General features: G+C 54.1%; 7 protein-coding genes across 7 annotated transcripts; 2 read left to right on the plus strand and 5 right to left on the minus strand.

Annotated features, from left to right (window-relative positions):
- Window positions 1-219: 219 nt before the first annotated feature.
- Window positions 220-2,156, minus strand: J4E87_007685 (uncharacterized protein; the record flags this gene model as incomplete). Its single annotated transcript, XM_049379279.1, has 2 exons — window positions 220-1,881; window positions 1,944-2,156. The coding sequence occupies 2 exons, from the start codon at window positions 2,154-2,156 to the stop codon at window positions 220-222; spliced, it is 1,875 nt and encodes a 624-aa protein (XP_049230853.1).
- Window positions 2,157-3,723: 1,567 nt separating this feature from the next.
- On the minus strand, window positions 3,724-4,988 carry J4E87_007686 (uncharacterized protein; the record flags this gene model as incomplete). The annotated part of the gene is made up of 2 exons (XM_049379280.1): window positions 3,724-4,104; window positions 4,551-4,988. The coding sequence occupies 2 exons, from the start codon at window positions 4,986-4,988 to the stop codon at window positions 3,724-3,726; spliced, it is 819 nt and encodes a 272-aa protein (XP_049230854.1).
- A 2,067-nt stretch (window positions 4,989-7,055) lies between these two features.
- On the plus strand, window positions 7,056-7,492 carry J4E87_007687 (uncharacterized protein; the record flags this gene model as incomplete). Its single annotated transcript, XM_049379281.1, has 2 exons — window positions 7,056-7,435; window positions 7,486-7,492. The coding sequence occupies 2 exons, from the start codon at window positions 7,056-7,058 to the stop codon at window positions 7,490-7,492; spliced, it is 387 nt and encodes a 128-aa protein (XP_049230855.1).
- A 1,031-nt stretch (window positions 7,493-8,523) lies between these two features.
- J4E87_007688 (uncharacterized protein) lies at window positions 8,524-11,001 on the plus strand (the record flags this gene model as incomplete). Its single annotated transcript, XM_049379282.1, has 2 exons — window positions 8,524-8,532; window positions 8,725-11,001. The coding sequence occupies 2 exons, from the start codon at window positions 8,524-8,526 to the stop codon at window positions 10,999-11,001; spliced, it is 2,286 nt and encodes a 761-aa protein (XP_049230856.1).
- Window positions 11,002-11,323: 322 nt separating this feature from the next.
- On the minus strand, window positions 11,324-12,754 carry J4E87_007689 (uncharacterized protein; the record flags this gene model as incomplete). Its single annotated transcript, XM_049379283.1, has 1 exon — window positions 11,324-12,754. One exon carries the CDS (start codon window positions 12,752-12,754, stop codon window positions 11,324-11,326), a length of 1,431 nt encoding a protein of 476 aa, XP_049230857.1.
- A 335-nt stretch (window positions 12,755-13,089) lies between these two features.
- On the minus strand, window positions 13,090-13,976 carry J4E87_007690 (uncharacterized protein; the record flags this gene model as incomplete). The annotated part of the gene is made up of 3 exons (XM_049379284.1): window positions 13,090-13,388; window positions 13,435-13,825; window positions 13,878-13,976. 3 exons carry the CDS (start codon window positions 13,974-13,976, stop codon window positions 13,090-13,092), a joined length of 789 nt encoding a protein of 262 aa, XP_049230858.1.
- Window positions 13,977-15,323: 1,347 nt separating this feature from the next.
- On the minus strand, window positions 15,324-16,067 carry J4E87_007691 (uncharacterized protein; the record flags this gene model as incomplete). The annotated part of the gene is made up of 2 exons (XM_049379285.1): window positions 15,324-15,697; window positions 15,764-16,067. 2 exons carry the CDS (start codon window positions 16,065-16,067, stop codon window positions 15,324-15,326), a joined length of 678 nt encoding a protein of 225 aa, XP_049230859.1.
- Between the last annotated feature and the right edge of the window lie 1,990 nt (window positions 16,068-18,057).

Genomic DNA, 18,057 nt, shown 5'->3' on the forward strand with positions numbered 1-18,057 from the left:
TCGACACTAAGAGTATCGCAAGAGCGCCAATCCACACATGGAGTTGGCAGTTGCGTCCATTACACGAAGAAGAGAGAGGAGAACACCAGAAAACAATGATCACGTTGAATTGTGGATATAGTGATGTAGAAACTATTTTTCACATAACTGTCATGTTGAGATTCATTTGGGTATATTTCCCCTGTCGTCACTCCTTTACCTCTCAATGTCTCTACACGCTCATCCGCAGACCATACCATCCCTCGGCTCCTCAACAACCTCGTTCCCCCCTTTCCCTCCCTCTTCCGCATCCTCCCCACCCAAAACCCTCTGCTCAACCCGTCCCCCAGGCACCAGTCCCACACTTCTAACTTCCTCCTCCTCTTTCTTCTTCCTCTCAGCCTCCTCCTCCGCCCTCTTCCTCTCCTTCTTACTAACAGTCATACTCCCCTTCTCCAACGCCTCTTTCGGCAGTGGTCTAACATACGGCTGACACACCCAATACGGCCTCTTAACCCTCGCGACGGTTGCGAGAGAACTCTCATACGGGTCTAACTCCACCTCTTTCGCCCCCTTCTCTTCTTCTTCTTCATTCACTGTCGCTGTCCCTGTCGTCGTGGAGGTCGGTTCGGCAGCACCATTACCACACTCCTCCTCATACCCCATAATCCCCTCCCTAACCGCCTCTTCAACAAGCCTCAACACATTCTCAAACGCATCGATATCGCCCGTCCGTGATCGGGCAAGCGCGTCTCGCACATTGTGGTGTTGAGAAACCAGTGGACGCAGTAGGTGAAAGAGATGGGCTTGCATGGCTGTGAGGTTGGGGTTACTAGCTTCCTTCTTCTTTGCGGCTTTAGACAACGGTTTTTGTTTCTTCTTTGGCGGGCTTTCGCCTTGGTCGGCGGGGCGTTTGCCGTTTTCTGCTGCGTCCGTGTTCGTGTTGGTGTTGGAGTGGGCTGTTTCTTGCGGTTGTTTTGATGGGTCTTCGGTATCGACATCTCCAGACATCCAGAGGGGCTTCCGTTGTGGTGGTTCCTGACCGAGTGCGTATTTGTGGATGATGTCCATGTACCGTCTCATCACAGCGTCCATCCTATACCCACCCTTACCATCACGTCCGCGCCAGTACTCTCGTCCTTCCTGGCCGGGCGGCGGTGGAGCGGCGAAAATGGTGGGGTCGTAGAGGTTTCCTTCTGCGCTCATGACGCCGTCTGCGCCTGTGGCTTCTAGACACGCGGCGATGTCTTCGTGTTGGAGGATGTTGCCGTTGGCGAATATGACGGTTTCCTTGGGAAGGTTTTCCCGTAAGTGGCGGATCATTTTCCAATCTGCGAGGCCGGTGTTGTGGCCTTTTTGTTCTCGGCGTCGGCCGTGGACTGTGATGATGCTTGCGCCGGCGTCTAATAGGGTCTTTGCGTATGCCAGTGTCTTTTCCGGTGTCTCGAGGACACGCATCTTCGCTGTGACTGGGACGTCTAGCTCCTCGTGCAGTTTGCGTATCATCCTTGATATCAGATCCCAGTCTTCCTGCAGGAATGCGCCGTATTTCCCTCTCTTCGCGATTCCTTGTGGACATCCCAGATTCAGATCCACCGCATCGCAAAAGGGCGCAACGTGTTTCGCCGCGCGCAGAAAGTCTTCGGGATCGTTCGAGCAGAATTGTACGGTGAGGGGTCTGTCGAACGCGGGGTTGCCGTCGAGATGTCTCTCCGATTCAGGCAGTTGTGAGAGGTGGTATTCGTCGCTGGGTGAAGGGATGGTCGATTTGAGGGGTTGGAAGTGGGCGTCGCGGTAGTTGCTCTTCTCGCCGAACATCTTCGAGTGGAACATTGGGGTGTATGCTAGGAGGTCTTTTTGCTGAGATTCGGGGAGGAACGAGCGCGATAGTAGTCGCCATGCCTATGGACAATGATGTTAGCTATTGTCTTTGCGCAGAGTCGTATAGAGACGAAGAGACATACGAACTCAGACTGTTCGACCATGGGCGCAAGGATGAGCTTCGGACTGCCGATACTCTCATAGAATGCGCGCCCATGTAGTTTCCTCCTCTTCCCGTTTGACTGCGTCGCTCCATTACTGCTTCCAATTTCTTGCGCCATCCCATTCCCAGTGTTGTGCAGTGTCCCCGCCACCTCCCCATTCCCCTGCACCGTTGTCTGAGCCATAGTCGCCATCTTCGCGCAGTATCGATTCGTGAACCCCCTCGCTAACCTGGGGGCGACGGCGCCCCCAAACACGTGGAGAAGAGAAGGACGTATGGCGACGGACGTCGAACGCGGTGATGTTGAGCGCAGCGAGATCTTGTCCGTCGGCGAGTGTAGCGAGCCAGCAAGTGAAGCGCGTGTAGCAAAGTCGCAAACCCGTAAATGCCGAGCAAGTTCGAGTAAGACTAGTGTATCTCACCAGATGCCTCGATGACTCGTGCAGTATGCAGTGAACGTCGTCGTGCTCGTCCAGCAAAAAAACGCCATCAGCACTCCACTGCATCTGACCAATCGGAGTGCGGGGTATCTCCGTATGGTGCCTTTGTGCGAACGAAGCACGGGGAGGAGTCATGGACTTTGTTTGTGGTATGTAACTTGTATTCTCTGTTTCTTATTTCTGTGTCATTGTTCTTGTCTTACTGTTTTGCTGTTTGTGTCTGGAGTTCTTGATGCTGGGGTAGGTTGGTGGAGATGTTTCTGCAACTCCATCCATGCTTGAGACCTTACAAGGGATATGCTAACATATAACACATGTGCAAACATTGTCTATAGTTCTCAACTACTGGGTTCAGCATCATTCGATCCCGAAGACGCGGTACATTACCCACAAGCGGCATCCACATATCAAACAACCTCCCTTAGCCTTGCCGCAACCAAACCCTTACCGACATCACGCCATCAGGGTACCACATCACAACACACCCGCCACATCTACTACATATATAAGCACATGCCCACCATTTTATACATATATGTATAGGAAGAAGTACTTGTCTTCTCCCATATATTAGCACATCACCAACACAACTTTGCACAAAGATTCAGAATATACCAATGTAATTTCATCTCATCTCAACAAACTACAACCACCACACACCATCTTCCACGTATACCATAACCACATGATAAAACACACTTACACCCAGCCGAACGAACAATCAGCCATCCATCTGCCCAAAGACCTCCAGATCACCACGGTACGCGGTGATATGAGACGGACGCACGTCTTCCTGAACGGCCTACGTGCGTCCGTCGCACATCACCGCGTACCGCCATGATCCGGAGCTGGAGCTGAAGGTTTCATCGAAAAGAAAGACCATCTCCAACAATCATTATTCTGGATATCTTCGTCGGCCGTGAAACACTGTAACATCTTGTCTTCTCCACAAAGGGGACATATCAACAGATCGAGAGAGGTAAGAAACTCTCTATAAGGTTGTTGAAAGAAAACGCTGAATCGCAAGGACAAGACGAGAAAAGCACACGCAGACCACCCCCCGTGATTGATCAAGACGCCATGTTGGAAAAGCAAAAACAGGACGCCGGTATTATGCAGTTTAGTTGATGCAGATGCAGAAAGGCTTCGTGTCGTCGAAGCAGTGAAAAGGTGGAATGGGACCAGTGCCGTTGCGACAATACTGGGCCCTCCGGATATCATCAAAAGAGAGTACGCCAGGAGCAGGAAGATCCGTCCGTCCAGGTGTCATGAAGAAATGAAGGAAGTTTGTGGGCAGCGATGACAAGCAAACGCCCATGTTTAGAAAGTGCTCCAGTTCCATGTTCCCTGGAAGCTCTGTGCGAGGCTGCCTACGCGCGTATTCTCAGGACGCTTAGCCGGGACAGGGGTCTCGATGGATTTTGCGGGAGCGGGGCTGCTATTGCTGCTGTCGGAGCTCTCGCTGTTGGTGCGGCTGGAGCGGAGGTGCTCCCACTCGCGGAAGGAGCTGTGGCAGCGGTCGCAGGCACGGTGCCAGTGGCCTTCTGGGTGGAAGCGCGCGAGCTCGTCGAGACGCACGTTGTTGCGCGAGTGCTGCCAGCAGAAGATGCCGCCGCACTTGCGGCAGTGGTGGCGCCGCTGGAAGAAGCCAAAGGGCTCCTGGCAGCTGGATGCCGAACACACCGATGTGGAACCGTCGGCCTAGGGATGAGTTAGTGGGGATTCTGGACGCAACGGCAACTCTGAATTGTGGACAAGTGGACAGGTGTCGCTAGCCCGAACAGCCCGGACTCCAGCCCTGCATCGGGTAAAAGAGTAGGTATAGGTCTAGCGTGGGGGACGACGTGTGCATGTCTCGACAGCCGGCAGACGATGGAAATTATCCGAAGGCCATGGCGAGGCGACATGCACAACATGATCGACCTTGGCCGCCGAGTTTGCCCCCCAGGCGTCTTGTTGAGCTGAATTGGAGGGCTCGGCATGTCGGCTCTGCAGACAGCGGGAGGCCAGACCAGCGCACGCTAGGCGGTGGGACCGGACCATGTACGTAAGACGGTCCCCTCGCAGCCCAGGTGAGCACGCGACAGGGAAGCACGGACGGGCTAGCAGCGGCATAGCGGACAAGTAGGAAAGGCGCGAATACATACCTGCCAGTGGTTGCGTGTGATTGGCCCCGCGACGGGCGACAGTGGTTCGGCGTTGTAGAGGCTCTGCATGTCTTCATTGCCAATCTGCGAGACGGGCGTCGCGCTGCCCTCGTTGGCGACCCACCCGTACGTGCCAGCCGACCAGCCCTGGTTCGGGGACGACACGCCCGAGTCGACCTTGGGCGGCGACTTGCTGCTGGGCTTCTCCGTCTTGCGCAGCGCCGCGGGGATGCCGATGGCGGTGCGCGGCTGGTAGATGCCCTGGTGGCGGGCGAGGGGCAGGTGTGTGGTGCGCGGCGACGTGGGCGAGACGTTGGCGGGCGTGTTGACGCCGGAGTGGGTGGGCGAGTACTGCGAGTGGGTGCTCTTGCGGTAGGCGTGGTGCTGGTAGGGTGCGTGTTGCGGGATCGCAGTCGCCGTCGAGAAGGTCGTGGCCATGGTGACGGGGGGAGTTGAGGTTGGCGATGACGGAATGAAGTTGAGGTTGGCGAGAAGTCGAGAGAGACGTATAATACGTAGTCGTAGGCGGTGAAGTGCTGCGCTGGTATTGGTGCGCTGGAGGTTCTGATACAGCGCTTTGGGAGCGGGAGGCTATCAGTGGCTCTGCAGTGGTGCGACGGGTGCAGACGACGCTGACAGGCCAGCAGGACGCGTGCGGCTCCTTGGGGACGGTTGGGGACGTGTTGGTGGTGAGGGTGCGTGTCAATTGGTAGCTGACGTGCAGGCGATAAGAGACGAGGGCGGTGATACAACAGACGCCGGGGCCAACAGTCGACCGTGGTTTAGCAGGACATGATAGTGAATATAGTCGTGGTCGTGGTAGTGGGCGTATATGTGTTATGCGTCGAGTGAGGCGGATATAGGTGTAGATAAGAAACAGCGGTGTCGCGTGAGTGCGGAGGAGACCTGGGGTGAGGCTCTGGGGACAGGATGAATTAAGTTGTCGCCCGCCAGCTGCTCCAGCGACCTCTTCCCAGCAGCGAACTGACGGATGGGCGGCCATGCCCGATGGGGGATGCCTGCGCCCTTGGCGACCGACCGAACGACAGGGTATCATCGGGCTACGACCGGCCATTTGGAAGATTCTAATTGTAACATGGCCGTCGCATCGAGCGAGCTGTCTTCACGCTGCCCTCCCATGCTGCTTGAAAAGAGACTCGACAACTACAAGTCCTAGGCTGAGAGTAGCTTCTATCTCCTACGCGAACGCCCCATTTCCCCCTTCCCCAGCGCAACCCTCATTTCTTCACCACGACCGTTGCGCCTCTTCTCGAGGCGGCCAGCCGTTGGGCCCCACTGTGCCCGTTTGGGCGTCTCTTATCTCTAACCAATCACGCCCTCTGCAAAAGAAAAGCAACGCCTCAACCTTCTCCGAGGACGGAACTGCTGCGTCAAGCGTGAACTCATTTCCTGGGGCGCCCGTACAGTGATGACATAGCACTCACCCCATATCTTGATTGCGACGCCCTGCGCAAACGCAAGAAGAGGCGGTGATGGACGTTGATAGACATGATAGACATACTTTGACATCACAGCTAAATGACAGGCAAGTATGCCGCGAGAGGCGCCACACACACTACCATCCCGCTCAAGTACGGCCAGCTTGCAACAACTGGCGGGGCATTTGGCCACACTACTGTATTCAATTCAATGCACCTCATCCACTCTGTAGCCACGCGAGCAAGGCGCGCGCGACGCAATTATCCAATATATTATGCTCCACTCCAAGTGGAATTGAGGCTATTCGGCCAGAATTGGGATGGCGGGCGGGGGAGGTGGAGGGGTGGTGGTGGACGTCAATTCAATCTACTTACTTGGGTGTGTGAAGTCTGTAGGTCCGTATCGGTGAGGCCATCATGCCATACGTGCATCGTGAAGCGCAGCGAAGAATTGAGGCTATTCGGCCAGAGCTCACGATCTTGAATAATGTGGGACCGCTTCATAACATCGTACCCACTTGGGCATAGGCGTAGTGTCGTTGTTCGTATTGGTGTTGTGACCGTGCGTGCATCGTGAAGCGGTCCTGCGAGGCGTTGCAGCGATCCCCGGTTGGAGTTTTGACATCGTACCAAACCTTGCGACGCTGACATCCGAAGACTCCCCACCGTATCCGCAACTTTCCTGGGAGAACCACGAGGAGCCTGAACAAAGTTTCTGGTGACTGAACTCTGATTAGAGTCCTGGTAATACCGAGTGTCATTGCACGGTACGTCCTCGTCACCTTTACAGTTACGAACGTCCAAGGTGAAGTCACGGATCCGAATGCATCTTTCCATCAACTATCTGTCACTATTCGTCGTCCCAAGTCTTGCTAAGTCTAGGCATCTCTTGCACCGAAGTAAAAGTGACGGTGAAGCTGAAGAACATCTGTCATGTGATGGTTGGAGTGTTTGGGTCACTACGTCACAGTCGCCCAGCGTCTTACCCATGTCCACCAACCGTACGATCTCTAACTTCCCAAAGCTACATCCACCACCCACCATCTCGCATCGCAATACCTTCGCCATGTCCTGCAAAAACATCTGCAAAGACATGTCTGGGCAGTATCTTTTGCATTTGGAAGGAGACGCGAGTATAAACAAATCATTCAAGGGCTGGCACGAGAAGGATCTTATAGCCGCGACGCAAGAGCTCTCTGAGCTCAACAAAGAGACAAGGCATATCTTCGATAGCGAGAAGGAGGATAAGAAGATCATCTGCACGAATAAGATTAACGATCTTACTGCTAAGATTGCTCAGCTGGATGAGCAGCTGGCGAGCCTTGACGAGCAGATTCAGCGTTGGAAAGAAGAACACAAACCCCGTCCCCCGCTGTCACAGAGCGAGCTTGCGGAAGTGAAAGCACGAAATGAAGCGCATATGCGCGCTAGGTTGGAGAGGATCCGGTAGGGGATTGTTCGATGCAAAATCATGAAGACAGCACCTAATTCTGTAGCTATTAAACTAATCACATATTCAAGCTAAAGTCAAGATATTAGTTTATCTAGGTAGCACTGACGTACGCGTCTTGACTAGCGAGCCTTCAATACCTTACACCAACGACCGCTTGCTTTCCAAGAAAGAACTGTTGGGACCGAAATCGAGTCTCGAGTGCAAATGCTCTCATCAGAACCATCTCCAAAGAGGCATCAACGAATGTCTTGACAGACAGTGGTATTGTGGAAACCTCATCTCGCCTAGAAGCAGACGGCTTCCCAGTCGGTCCCCTGCATATTCCTGAGGCGCACCGACCAGATCCTGCCAGATGGATTCAACCGGATAATTGGATTCGTGGGGACGTTGCGCAATCATCCTTGGTGGGATTTGCCTCGCACGAAGTTCGCTCGAGCTTCTAAGATTGCACGGGTGTCGGTAGTTTCTTTTGACCACACCATGCGCAAGGGTGAGGACGTACGTACGCGTAAGAGATGGAAGTTTGGCCGGCAGATATCTCATATTACCTAGGTACTGATCCTACGCTGCGAGTTGTTTCAATGTAGTCCAGCTGCATAGGCGCGAAAGCGTAGTTGGAGTACTCCTGCTAGATCCAGAGATAAGCGACTCCCCCCGTTGGAGTCTTGGAGACGCCGGCCAGATTCGCCGAGATGAAGAAGCGCCCGTCTCATCCTGGTTCAAAGACCGAGCCGACCCACCCACCATCGTCGGATATTCGCCTCACTAACGCTGCGCCGCCGGCCACTGCAACCTCACGATACCGCCAGAACTTCGGATCACATGGACACGCTCTTCCAATGCATTGATGAGAGATCCGCAGTCTACGACGCTGAGTTGCGCAACGGCCCACACGCATCGAAGGCTAACATGACTACGACTGAGATCTGCCGCGCAGATCAATGCAAGACATCACAGGATTTAGCCTATCCTGACGTCCTCTATAGCCCTTGAAAGACGTCCAATGGCGGCTCCGGCGAATCTGTCCTTCCGACATCCACGAGCAACGGCAGCCTTGGCAACCCTCCGCCGGGACACGTCGATGAACTTTGTTTTCTGTACCGAGGCATGAACCGCCACGGGCTAGCAGACGTCAACAATGGCACGGCATGTGGCGCGGGGGAAGTTGCTTCATCTCTCGCAGTGGACACGGTTGGAAACTAAACAAAACGACGCCTGCGTCCTTAGCATGCCCGACAGCTCCACCTTCAAGACCCTTTGATGGTCCACGCGCGACATCCAGGCTATCCCTGAACACCCAACCATACGTGGCAAAATGTCAACAACACTCCCTTCTGAGCCCGTTTCGCCGAAAGCTACTCCGCTGCCTCCGCTCCCAGCTGAGGATCCGCTCACGCCTCAACAATGGAAGACGCTACTTGCTATCACGGATGCGGTCATCCCAGCAATCAAGCCCATCTCCACGGCGAGGACGCAGACTGAACTCGCCGCAACCGACACCGACTACTCGACTGCAGTCAGCAAGCTGAGGGCTTTAGCGCCCGGAAACGATCCTGATGCGGAGACGGCGGTGAAGGAGTATCTCGACGACTATGCGAGTCAGGATCCGGCGTTCCGAGCGGAGCTGCAGCGCGTCTTCGCCATGTACATGCCGCAGAACCAGAGAAAGGACCTGTGCATGGTGTTGAATGTCCTCAACACTCGGGCGGGGTCACTGGCTTTGACGGGCTATCTCACGCCAATCAGCGAGCAACCCGCTCATGTAAGGGAGTCGATTATCCAGGGCTGGGCTACCGCACGGTTGGGACCGCTTCGCCAACTGCGCCGCTCGTTGGTGATTATCACTAAGCAGGCTTGGATCAAGACGTCGCCTTCGCTGAGACGCGTAATAGGTGCTCCACGTGTGCCTGTTGGTATGAGGCCTGGGAAGGGCTTCGACTATGAGTTCATCCAGATACCTCCAGGTGACGAACCTGAGATCATTGAAACAGACGTGGTGGTTGTGGGTAGTGGGTGTGGTGCTGGTGTGACGGCGAAGAACCTCGCTGAAGCCGGCCATCGTGTGTTGATTGTAGAAAAGGCATACCACTGGACGCCAGACCACTTTCCCATGGCCGAACTGGATGGATGGCACCACCTCTTCATGAGCGGATCCTTCCTAACATCCGACGACAGTTCAGTGAGCGTAGTAGCAGGCCAGTCCCTCGGCGGCGGAGGAACAGTAAACTGGTCTGCCTCCCTCCAAACCCAAGGCTACGTCCGCCGCGAATGGGCAGCCCGCGGCCTCCCCTTCTTCACATCCGCCCAGTTCCAAGAATCGCTCGATCGCGTCTGCGACCGAATGGGCGTCTCAGACAAAAACATCAAGCAAAACCGCAACAACGAGATCCTGCTCGAAGGCGCCCGCAAACTCGGCTGGAACGCTGCGCCTGTACCTCAGAATACCGGCGGCCAACAACACTACTGCGGCTACTGCAACTTCGGCTGCGGTTCCTGCGAGAAACAAGGCCCTGTCGTGTCTTTCCTCCCTGACGCCGCCCGCGCAGGAGCGAAATTCATCGAAGGCTTCCACGCCGAAAAGATCATTTTCTCCAACAAGAATGGCAAGCGCGTCGCAACCGGCGTGCTTGGTACATGGACCTCACGCGACGCCCAAGGCGGCGTCTCCAGCACGCCCCTAACCACCCGCCGCGTCCTTCTAAAAGCCAAACGCGTCGTCGTCTCCGGCGGGACAATGCAATCCCCGCTCCTCCTCCTCCGCTCCGGTCTCACAAACCCTCAAATCGGACGAAACCTCTACCTGCACCCCGTCACCTTCCTCGGCGCCTACCACAACGAAGAGATAAAACCGTGGGAAGGCGGCATCCTGACATCCGTCGTCTCCGAGTTCGAAAACATGGACAACGCAGGCCACGGCGTCAAGCTCGAAGCCACAAACATGGTGCCCTCGGCGTGTCTGATGTGGGTGGACTGGAAGTCTGCGATGCAGTATAAGATTGATGCTGCGAAGTTGAAACACATGGTTGGGTATATTTCCATTGCAAGAGATCGGGATACAGGGAGGGTGTATCCGGATCCGGTGGATGGACGTGTCAGGTTCTCGTATCAGACGAGTAATTACGATAAGAGACATGTGCTCGAGGGCGTTATTGCGCTGGCGAAGATACAGTATGTGGAGGGTGCGACTGAGATCTTTACCGTTATACCCAATATGCGGCCGTTTATCCGCGATCCGGCGGGACCGTCTGGAGATGGTATCAACGATCCCAAGTTTGTGGCTTGGCTCGATGAGATTCGTGCTAAGGGGCTGCCGTCGCCCGAGACTGTGTATGTGTCTGCGCATCAGATGGGTACTTGCCGGATGAGTGCAAAGGAGAGAGATGGTGTTGTGGATCCCAAGGGCAAGGTCTGGGGCACTGAAGGTCTTTACGTTGCGGATGCCAGTGTCTTTCCCAGCGCTAGTGGCGTCAATCCTATGGTTACGAATATGGCGATCAGCGATTATATTAGTCGGGGGATTATGGCGGGGTTGGAGGTTAGGGAGTCGGCGAGGCTGTAGGGGAAAAGGAGAAGGGGGTGGAGAATATGTGTATGAGGTTTTAGGGTTTAGCGGTAATGATAATGATGTCTTGAAGGGTTTGCTGCTTTGCTGTTTCGATGGTCTACGTGGTGTAGCTGACAATGGCTCATCATTGCGATTCAGTTAGCATCATCGAGAGAGTCGTAGACAAACACAATTCAGCAGGCGAGCTTCGGATTCAGGCTTGTTGCATACAAACGATGGACACAAGATCTAGATAGCGATAACTTCCACCATCTCCCATCCGCCTCCCCCACCCACCCAAGCTACAAGTCTCCCCCTACCACCCATCCGTCCCACATCACCACTCCATCCCCCAAAGACCCCTCACATCCCTCAGCGCCCTAAAAACCGCGAAATGATCCTCTTCCTCCATAATAAACAACAACTGCATGCCTCTCCTCCGCATCTCCTGATGACTCGCCCAATCCGCACACCGCGCCAATCTCTCGAACAAGTTTCGGAGCATCTGGGAGTCGGTGATGCACACGGCCTCTTGACCATTCACGTCCTCTCGACCATTCATATCCTCTCGTTCCTCGAAGCTATCGAGAAGTTCAGGCTTCCCCAGGATATGAATATCCTGCACAATAGCTTCGAGCTTAGGCAACAGGTCCCACAGTTGGCTAGCCGTGATACGTTTCCCCCAGTCGAGTTCAAGCGCGCGCATCATGAAGTGGTTCAACAGGGTGCTGTATACTTTCGTCGTATACTCCGACGGACAATCGATGCGTGTGCGTTCAACAACGTGGCCAGCTTGGTAGTAACAAAACTCCTTATAGAGACCACGCGCAACAACACCATCCGGTATCTCCCGTCCACTCCCCCCAAACCAAGTCTCGGGATCAGTCTCCAGCTCCCGCACTTTCTGCATGGGTACACGACCCAGTACCAGTTCGTGCATCATGCTTCCCAAGGACCAGATATCGGATTCTGGGCCGTGGCGAAGATCGGCTTCGGGGGGTTGAAAGGACGGTGTACCTATATGTCCGCGTGGGATTTCTGGCAAGGGGTTACATGACGCAGCGCCGAAGTCTGCGATCTTGGGTAGGGAGAAGCGCTCGCCTTCTCGCGCCGCGGTGAGGAGGATGTTGGCGGGTTTTATGTCGCCATGCACAATGCCGCGGCTGTGCAGGAAAGCGAGACCGCAAGTAATATGCTTGAACACATGCCAAAGGAATAGTTCGGGGATAGGGCCATCCAAGGTATCCAGGTAGTCCAGTAGATCGCCTCTGGGACAGTATTCGAAAATCAATTGGAGGCGAGAAGGGTGCGGGGGACTCAGGACACTGTTGTAGTATCGGATGATGTTGCCGTGGCGGCCTAGGTTTTGCAGAATCGTTGCTTCTGGTAGAGGTGCGGCGGGGTTTGGGAGGGTCAGAGTCTTTACGGCGACGAGGATGCCGGCCGAGGTGTCGAAGCAGAGATCTACGAGGCCGTTTCCACCGGAGCCTATGCGCTTGACAAGCTCATACTGGGTCCAGATTGGTTCCGCGGGGGCTGCGCTGCTTTTGATGATGCGTAATTTGGTGAGCGCATTTTTGATGCCGAAGGTGCTTGCACGTTTCTTGAGTCGTGACGTGTTATCTTGAGCCTGCGGGGCGTCTGTTGCTTGCACTAAGGTCTGGTCGGAATTCTCAGGTTGCTTGGGGCTGCGCGCTGCCCTTCGCAAGTCGTGCAGAGTGCGGCGCCTGCCGAGGGGACGTTGGCTGCCTTGCTTCATGAAGCCCATAATGCCGGCTACTTGGGCTGAGGTCAAAGCGGGAGGGAAAAGGGCTGCTGTAATTCCGTGGTAGCGAACGGAGTGTGGGTTGGAAGCGAACCATAGGGGAGCACAACTGGTCATTCAGGGTCATTTGAGTGACTGCTTCTCTCGCCGCTCAAGGCGCAATTCACTCACAGTTTTGAGAGCTCGTCAATATTCATGTGAATGTTTGCAACTATGGAGAACAAGGAAGGATGTTGCAGACCTATCAGAAAGTTGCAGTAGCAATGTTTCATCTTCGCCAATGTAGCATGCGGTCATGTGCCAGCCACATCGCGATACAAGATCCACCTTGGTATCGCTCACACGCCTCTTCGTTCGAACATCAAAGGAAGGGGCTGAAGGTGGAGCGTGAAGCAGTCGGCTTGATGATCGATGAAGTACTGGCATAGAGTTTCCTGGCCAGGAGCAAATGCCATGGTGAACCGTCGGGAGATCATGGCGAGGACCATGCGTAGTTGTAACATAGCGAGGGGCTTACCCGCACAGTTGTACACGCCATAGCCAAATGGAACGAATGCGTCTCTGCGAAGGATAAGGTCGGGGCGCGAGTACCAGCGTTCGGGAATGAACTCGTTTGGTCGAACGTACGCGCGTTTATCTAAAAGATCAGCTCAAGCTGCAACAAGTGGGAGAGAAATCGCTACCTCGATGTAACGCGTACGTCGGCGTTGTGACATTCATGTGGCCCGGTATGTGTCGGCCGGCGATGACTACGCCTTCTGCGGGTGTTACACGCTGAAGACCGGAGGGAACAGGCGGATGCAATCTCAATGCTTCGTTGATGATCCCATTCAAGTAAGGCTGGTCCAATAGATCATAGTCGCTGGGGAAAAGAGAATGTAAGCCGGACAACTCATCGTAGAGCTTTGCCTGGTACTCAGGATGCCGGCATAGAAGATGGCAAATGTTCGACATCGTGATAGCGTTTGTATCAGCGCCAGCAACGATAGCCAGCTTCGCCTCTCTGAGAACGTTGCCGTTCGAGTCTGCAGATCGCGGCAAGTATGTGTATAGGTCGGACGTTGGAACGGTTTTCTTGGCACATGAGCATCACGATTATGAGTCCGTCGGAGCTTAGCTAACTTACCTTACTGCGGGCCTTCAATGCTTCATCGTACCAACCTTCCCAGGACTTCTGCTTCTTCACGGACATGCGAAGGTTCTTGGCGAGGTGGAGTAGAGGCATGTTCAGCAAGGCGAAGCCAAGTGCTTTCTGTTTGCTGAGAAACTCTACCACGATCGGATTTCGCTGCTTCGTGGTCTGTGTGTCGAAGGACTGGCCGAATGTCAACTCCGATATAACATCAAAGAAGAGGTCTAAGAAAGCACTGCTGGCGTCGATCGGCTTTCGTGATGCTGCATGACTCGCAAATATACTGGCAGTGATTCGATAGTGTCTTATGAGTCGTGGCACATAGCCCCGCGATGCTACAGCTGTTAGCTGTGATATTCAAACATTCCATCATGCTAGCTGGCCACGTTGATCGCGGGGAATCAGGAGGGGTAAAACAGAAGGAGGTGTATGCTCGACCTATTTGCTTGGCAGCAGACGAAAGCGGCGACCACTGACCTTGACTAAAAAAAGCTCTGTCCCAGTTCCGACGCTGTTCCCTATGGAGGTTCGTATCGCGGATGAATTGGAGGCTATGAAATGGATAGGTCTGATCGTAGAATTCGCCTTTCCTGATCTTGCTTCTCGGTCCGTGTACGTCCGCTATCGCATCAGGATGACAGATCGAGATCTCGCGTGGCCCTGAACAAGATCAACACTGCATCCGCTTGAATGCTCTCGAAACCCACTTATTCGCACAAAGTCCCCATATCGATCGTGCAGGCTGCGCATCTTGACGTAAAGGTCGAGATGAGGAACATTTTGCTTGATCACCCAAAGGCTGGTTATCCGTGCAGTTAGCGGTCCTGGAAACGATCTGAGAGGGTGAAGCAATAGTCGATACACAGTCATGGAGCTGAGAAGGCCGCTGACGAAGGACGCGCTTAAGATGCTCGCGGAAGCGAAGGAAGAGATCCAGGAGATATTTCCAGTAACAGCGACTGCTATAACTGTAGCTGCGAAGAGGACGCATGATGAGATGAGGATGTTGGCTGCATGGCGGTCCCATTCGCGATCCCCTGCGAAGACAGTAGCGTGGAGCACGACACCCGCAGCGAATGTAATAGCGAATCTCATATTCTGTATCCTGGCATAAGAGTGATTGATGGAGCAGAAGGGTTCATTGTTTGGAAGTCATCTAATACGGCGGGTAGCAGCAGCTATGTGTTGCTGCCAGGCAGTCACGCTCGGTCCGCGCGGTCGGCATTTTCGGTCATTCCTTCTCACCTCCATTACGGTGCTGCGTGCTGTCTAATCAATTCACAAGGGACGATTGAGGATAGGCAAGAGATAGGTGTGGTGATAGAAAGAGCAACGTGATGGGTAGGAAGAGATGGTAGTCGCAGACGCGTCACGAAAGACGCGATGCCGCCGGCACGACTCCGGCAATGCTCATTGGCTGACACGCGTCGCCCGTGCGATCTATCTCGAAAACAACGCGATGCCGCCTCCATCGCCCTTCGACTCCGAAACCTCAACACCCATACCGGCCTTCGCATAGAATCCTCTATTCTTCTCTCCGCACAATACACTAGCCACAACCTCGTCGCCCTCCTTCTGCGCTTCGCGTACACCCCACGTGGCTAACAGCTTTCCAACACCTTTACCTTGGTAGTCTGGGTGTACACCACAGACGTGTAAGTCCCAGCACTCAGTGCGATGGCCAGTCCAGTACTTTTCAGAGTTCGCGACAGCGGTGTCGAGGAAGGAAGTGCGCGTAGGATCAGCCGCGCGGTTGGGGAAGAGCGCTAGAGACATGGAGTGATATGTCTTTACGACCGACGCGACGAGGTTACCTGCGGAGGTATGGTAAGCTGAGTGATACGCTCATAGAGGCTATAGGAAGTGCTTTATGGACTTACGTGGGTCTGCTCTCGCCAACTCCAACTTCTCTCCACCTCTACCTAGCCTTCTCCAATCCGCTGCTCCGATGACCTTTCCAGCGTCTGTCACGACGAAGAATCGATGTCGCCAGTCCCAGAACCGTTCTCGGATACCGCGCAGCAAGAACCAGTATACGTCGTCCGGATACTCCTTGCGGTGCGGATGCATGATCACGCCGATAATCTCATCGTCAAAGAACGCCGCTGTCCATACTGTCGCTATCGAAGAAAGATCTGAGAATCTTGCAGGGCGAAGCTCAAAGTTGGTTGTGCACGTCGACATATCCGGGCAGTTGATCAACGGTTAACACTGCGATACAGCGCTATGCTCATGCATTGCCAACTGACGGGGCTGCGTGTACGCGCTCTAAACGTACTTTATCCAGTTGTGAGAGGCCCCACATTCGAGCTACACCCCTGTCGCTATGCGTGCGGAGTATGCATACATCACAACCAGGACAGCACGCTTTCTTTCTTAGTGCAGTCCAGGAGACCGAAAAGAGTCACAAACCTTTGATCTCTGCTACCATTCCTCTTCTCATTGTTTGTCGGTGCTCACAAGGGCTGTGAAAATGGTTGAGCAGCACGTGATGCTGTTTGCTCACTCGGTGTGGTCCACGCGCGCTACGCGGGACGGGCATACGTATATATACGTGTATCATTCGCTGATGCTGACCCCGGATAATAGCGCACGTTCAACTCATGAACCAGATGATGCCCTGGTCAAGTACGCTGGTTGAGGAACAAGCTCATCTCATCGATCAGCCGCGCATTCAACGACTCCATGACGATGCTTGCTCGCCGTCCACGCCATCGCGCAATCGCTTCCCACTTCCGAACGAACTTCTAGACGATGTACTAGAGTACGTCGTCTGCGACAATAATGAGAGCTACAGTGACGTCCTTAGCTTCCTCTTGACCTCCAAGGCCTGCAACGAACCGGGGTTCAAGAAGTATCTCGATCGCACCGTGTGCTTTGCGCCAAATCCAGATAGCCTCGCCGTACTCAAAGGCATCGCTGATGATCCAGCTCGAGCGAAACTCGTGAAGGCTATAGTGTACAAAGATGCGGCGCCCAGACGACTGGAAGTTGCAGAGTTTGAGAGGGCAGGCCTGAGCTATCGTGACCGCGAGTTCCACCGCCCTTGTCAACACGACCGGATGACGGATCCCTATCTTTGGTCTACATGGTTGGAAGATAACAGCGTAGGTTGGATGGACAAGTTCATCAACTTGGAAGCAGTTTGCTATCGGCCAACCCGCAGCATGCTTCCACTTTCCGTGGATAGAGCGTACACGAAGCATACACCACTCAGGGAGACTAACAACTTGCGTCTCATGGATCAGGCCCCCTATCAAGAGCTGTACGGAATTAATACAGGCAACATTGTTCTCCCTTCATTCAGCCTCGCTCAAAATTATCCGCTACGGTACACCTGCGCGAAATCTCAAAGCAGACACTCCATGAACATCTTCTACGCGTTGCTTAGACACATAGATCACCGCCAAGGCCAGCGACTTTGGAAAGCCTCCATCAACTTCAACACACTTGGCTTCGTCGGTTTTCCGACCGGAGACATGGTACTCTCTCATCTCACTACACTGGAATACATATTTGACAGTGGCGACAAGTCTGATGCGTATAGCAGCGACTCGTTGAAGATGAGACTGGCCAACGACACTTTCATCATGCCCAACACCTTGCGCTGTCCAAATTTACGGCATCTGACCTTTTCGGGAAGATCGCTCGCAGAAAACAACGCGCTTCACATGTCCATGCCTCAGATAGGGCTAGTGTCGGGATCGTCTCAGCTTCTCTGTCCGATCTGGACCTCCAGTCTCGACACGTTGAGTCTCGTCAATGTGAAATTGAACCGGATCGCAGTCCAGAAGTTACTTCGACTATCAATCAGACTTCGGTTAGAGAATGTTGTCTTTCTTGAGAATTCATTGGAGGTCTTTACAGAAACCTTGGAGAATCGCCTCCTGTCAATCGAAGTGGGCGGTCTTATCGTCGTTGCAAATACGATTATAGGTGGGTTTGACAAGGTCTGGGTCGTCGGTAGTGAGATGGAGGCTGCAGCAATCGTCCGACAGTATCGTGAGTATGTTCGCGACTCGTCGGCTTTGGAAAACATACCCTACGTTTCGTCCAAGGATCTAAAGTGGTATATGCTGCTTAGGGGGCCTTCGCCGTTGCGGCTGGACAACATGTGGACGACGTCGAAGGTTCTGGCGCTGAGGAATGATTCATGGTGAGAGCCATGCAGCCA

Source organism: Alternaria ethzedia, assembly GCF_023757985.1.
Source record: "Alternaria ethzedia strain BMP 0044 chromosome Unknown scaffold_22, whole genome shotgun sequence".
Classification (NCBI taxonomy): domain Eukaryota; kingdom Fungi; phylum Ascomycota; class Dothideomycetes; order Pleosporales; family Pleosporaceae; genus Alternaria; species Alternaria ethzedia.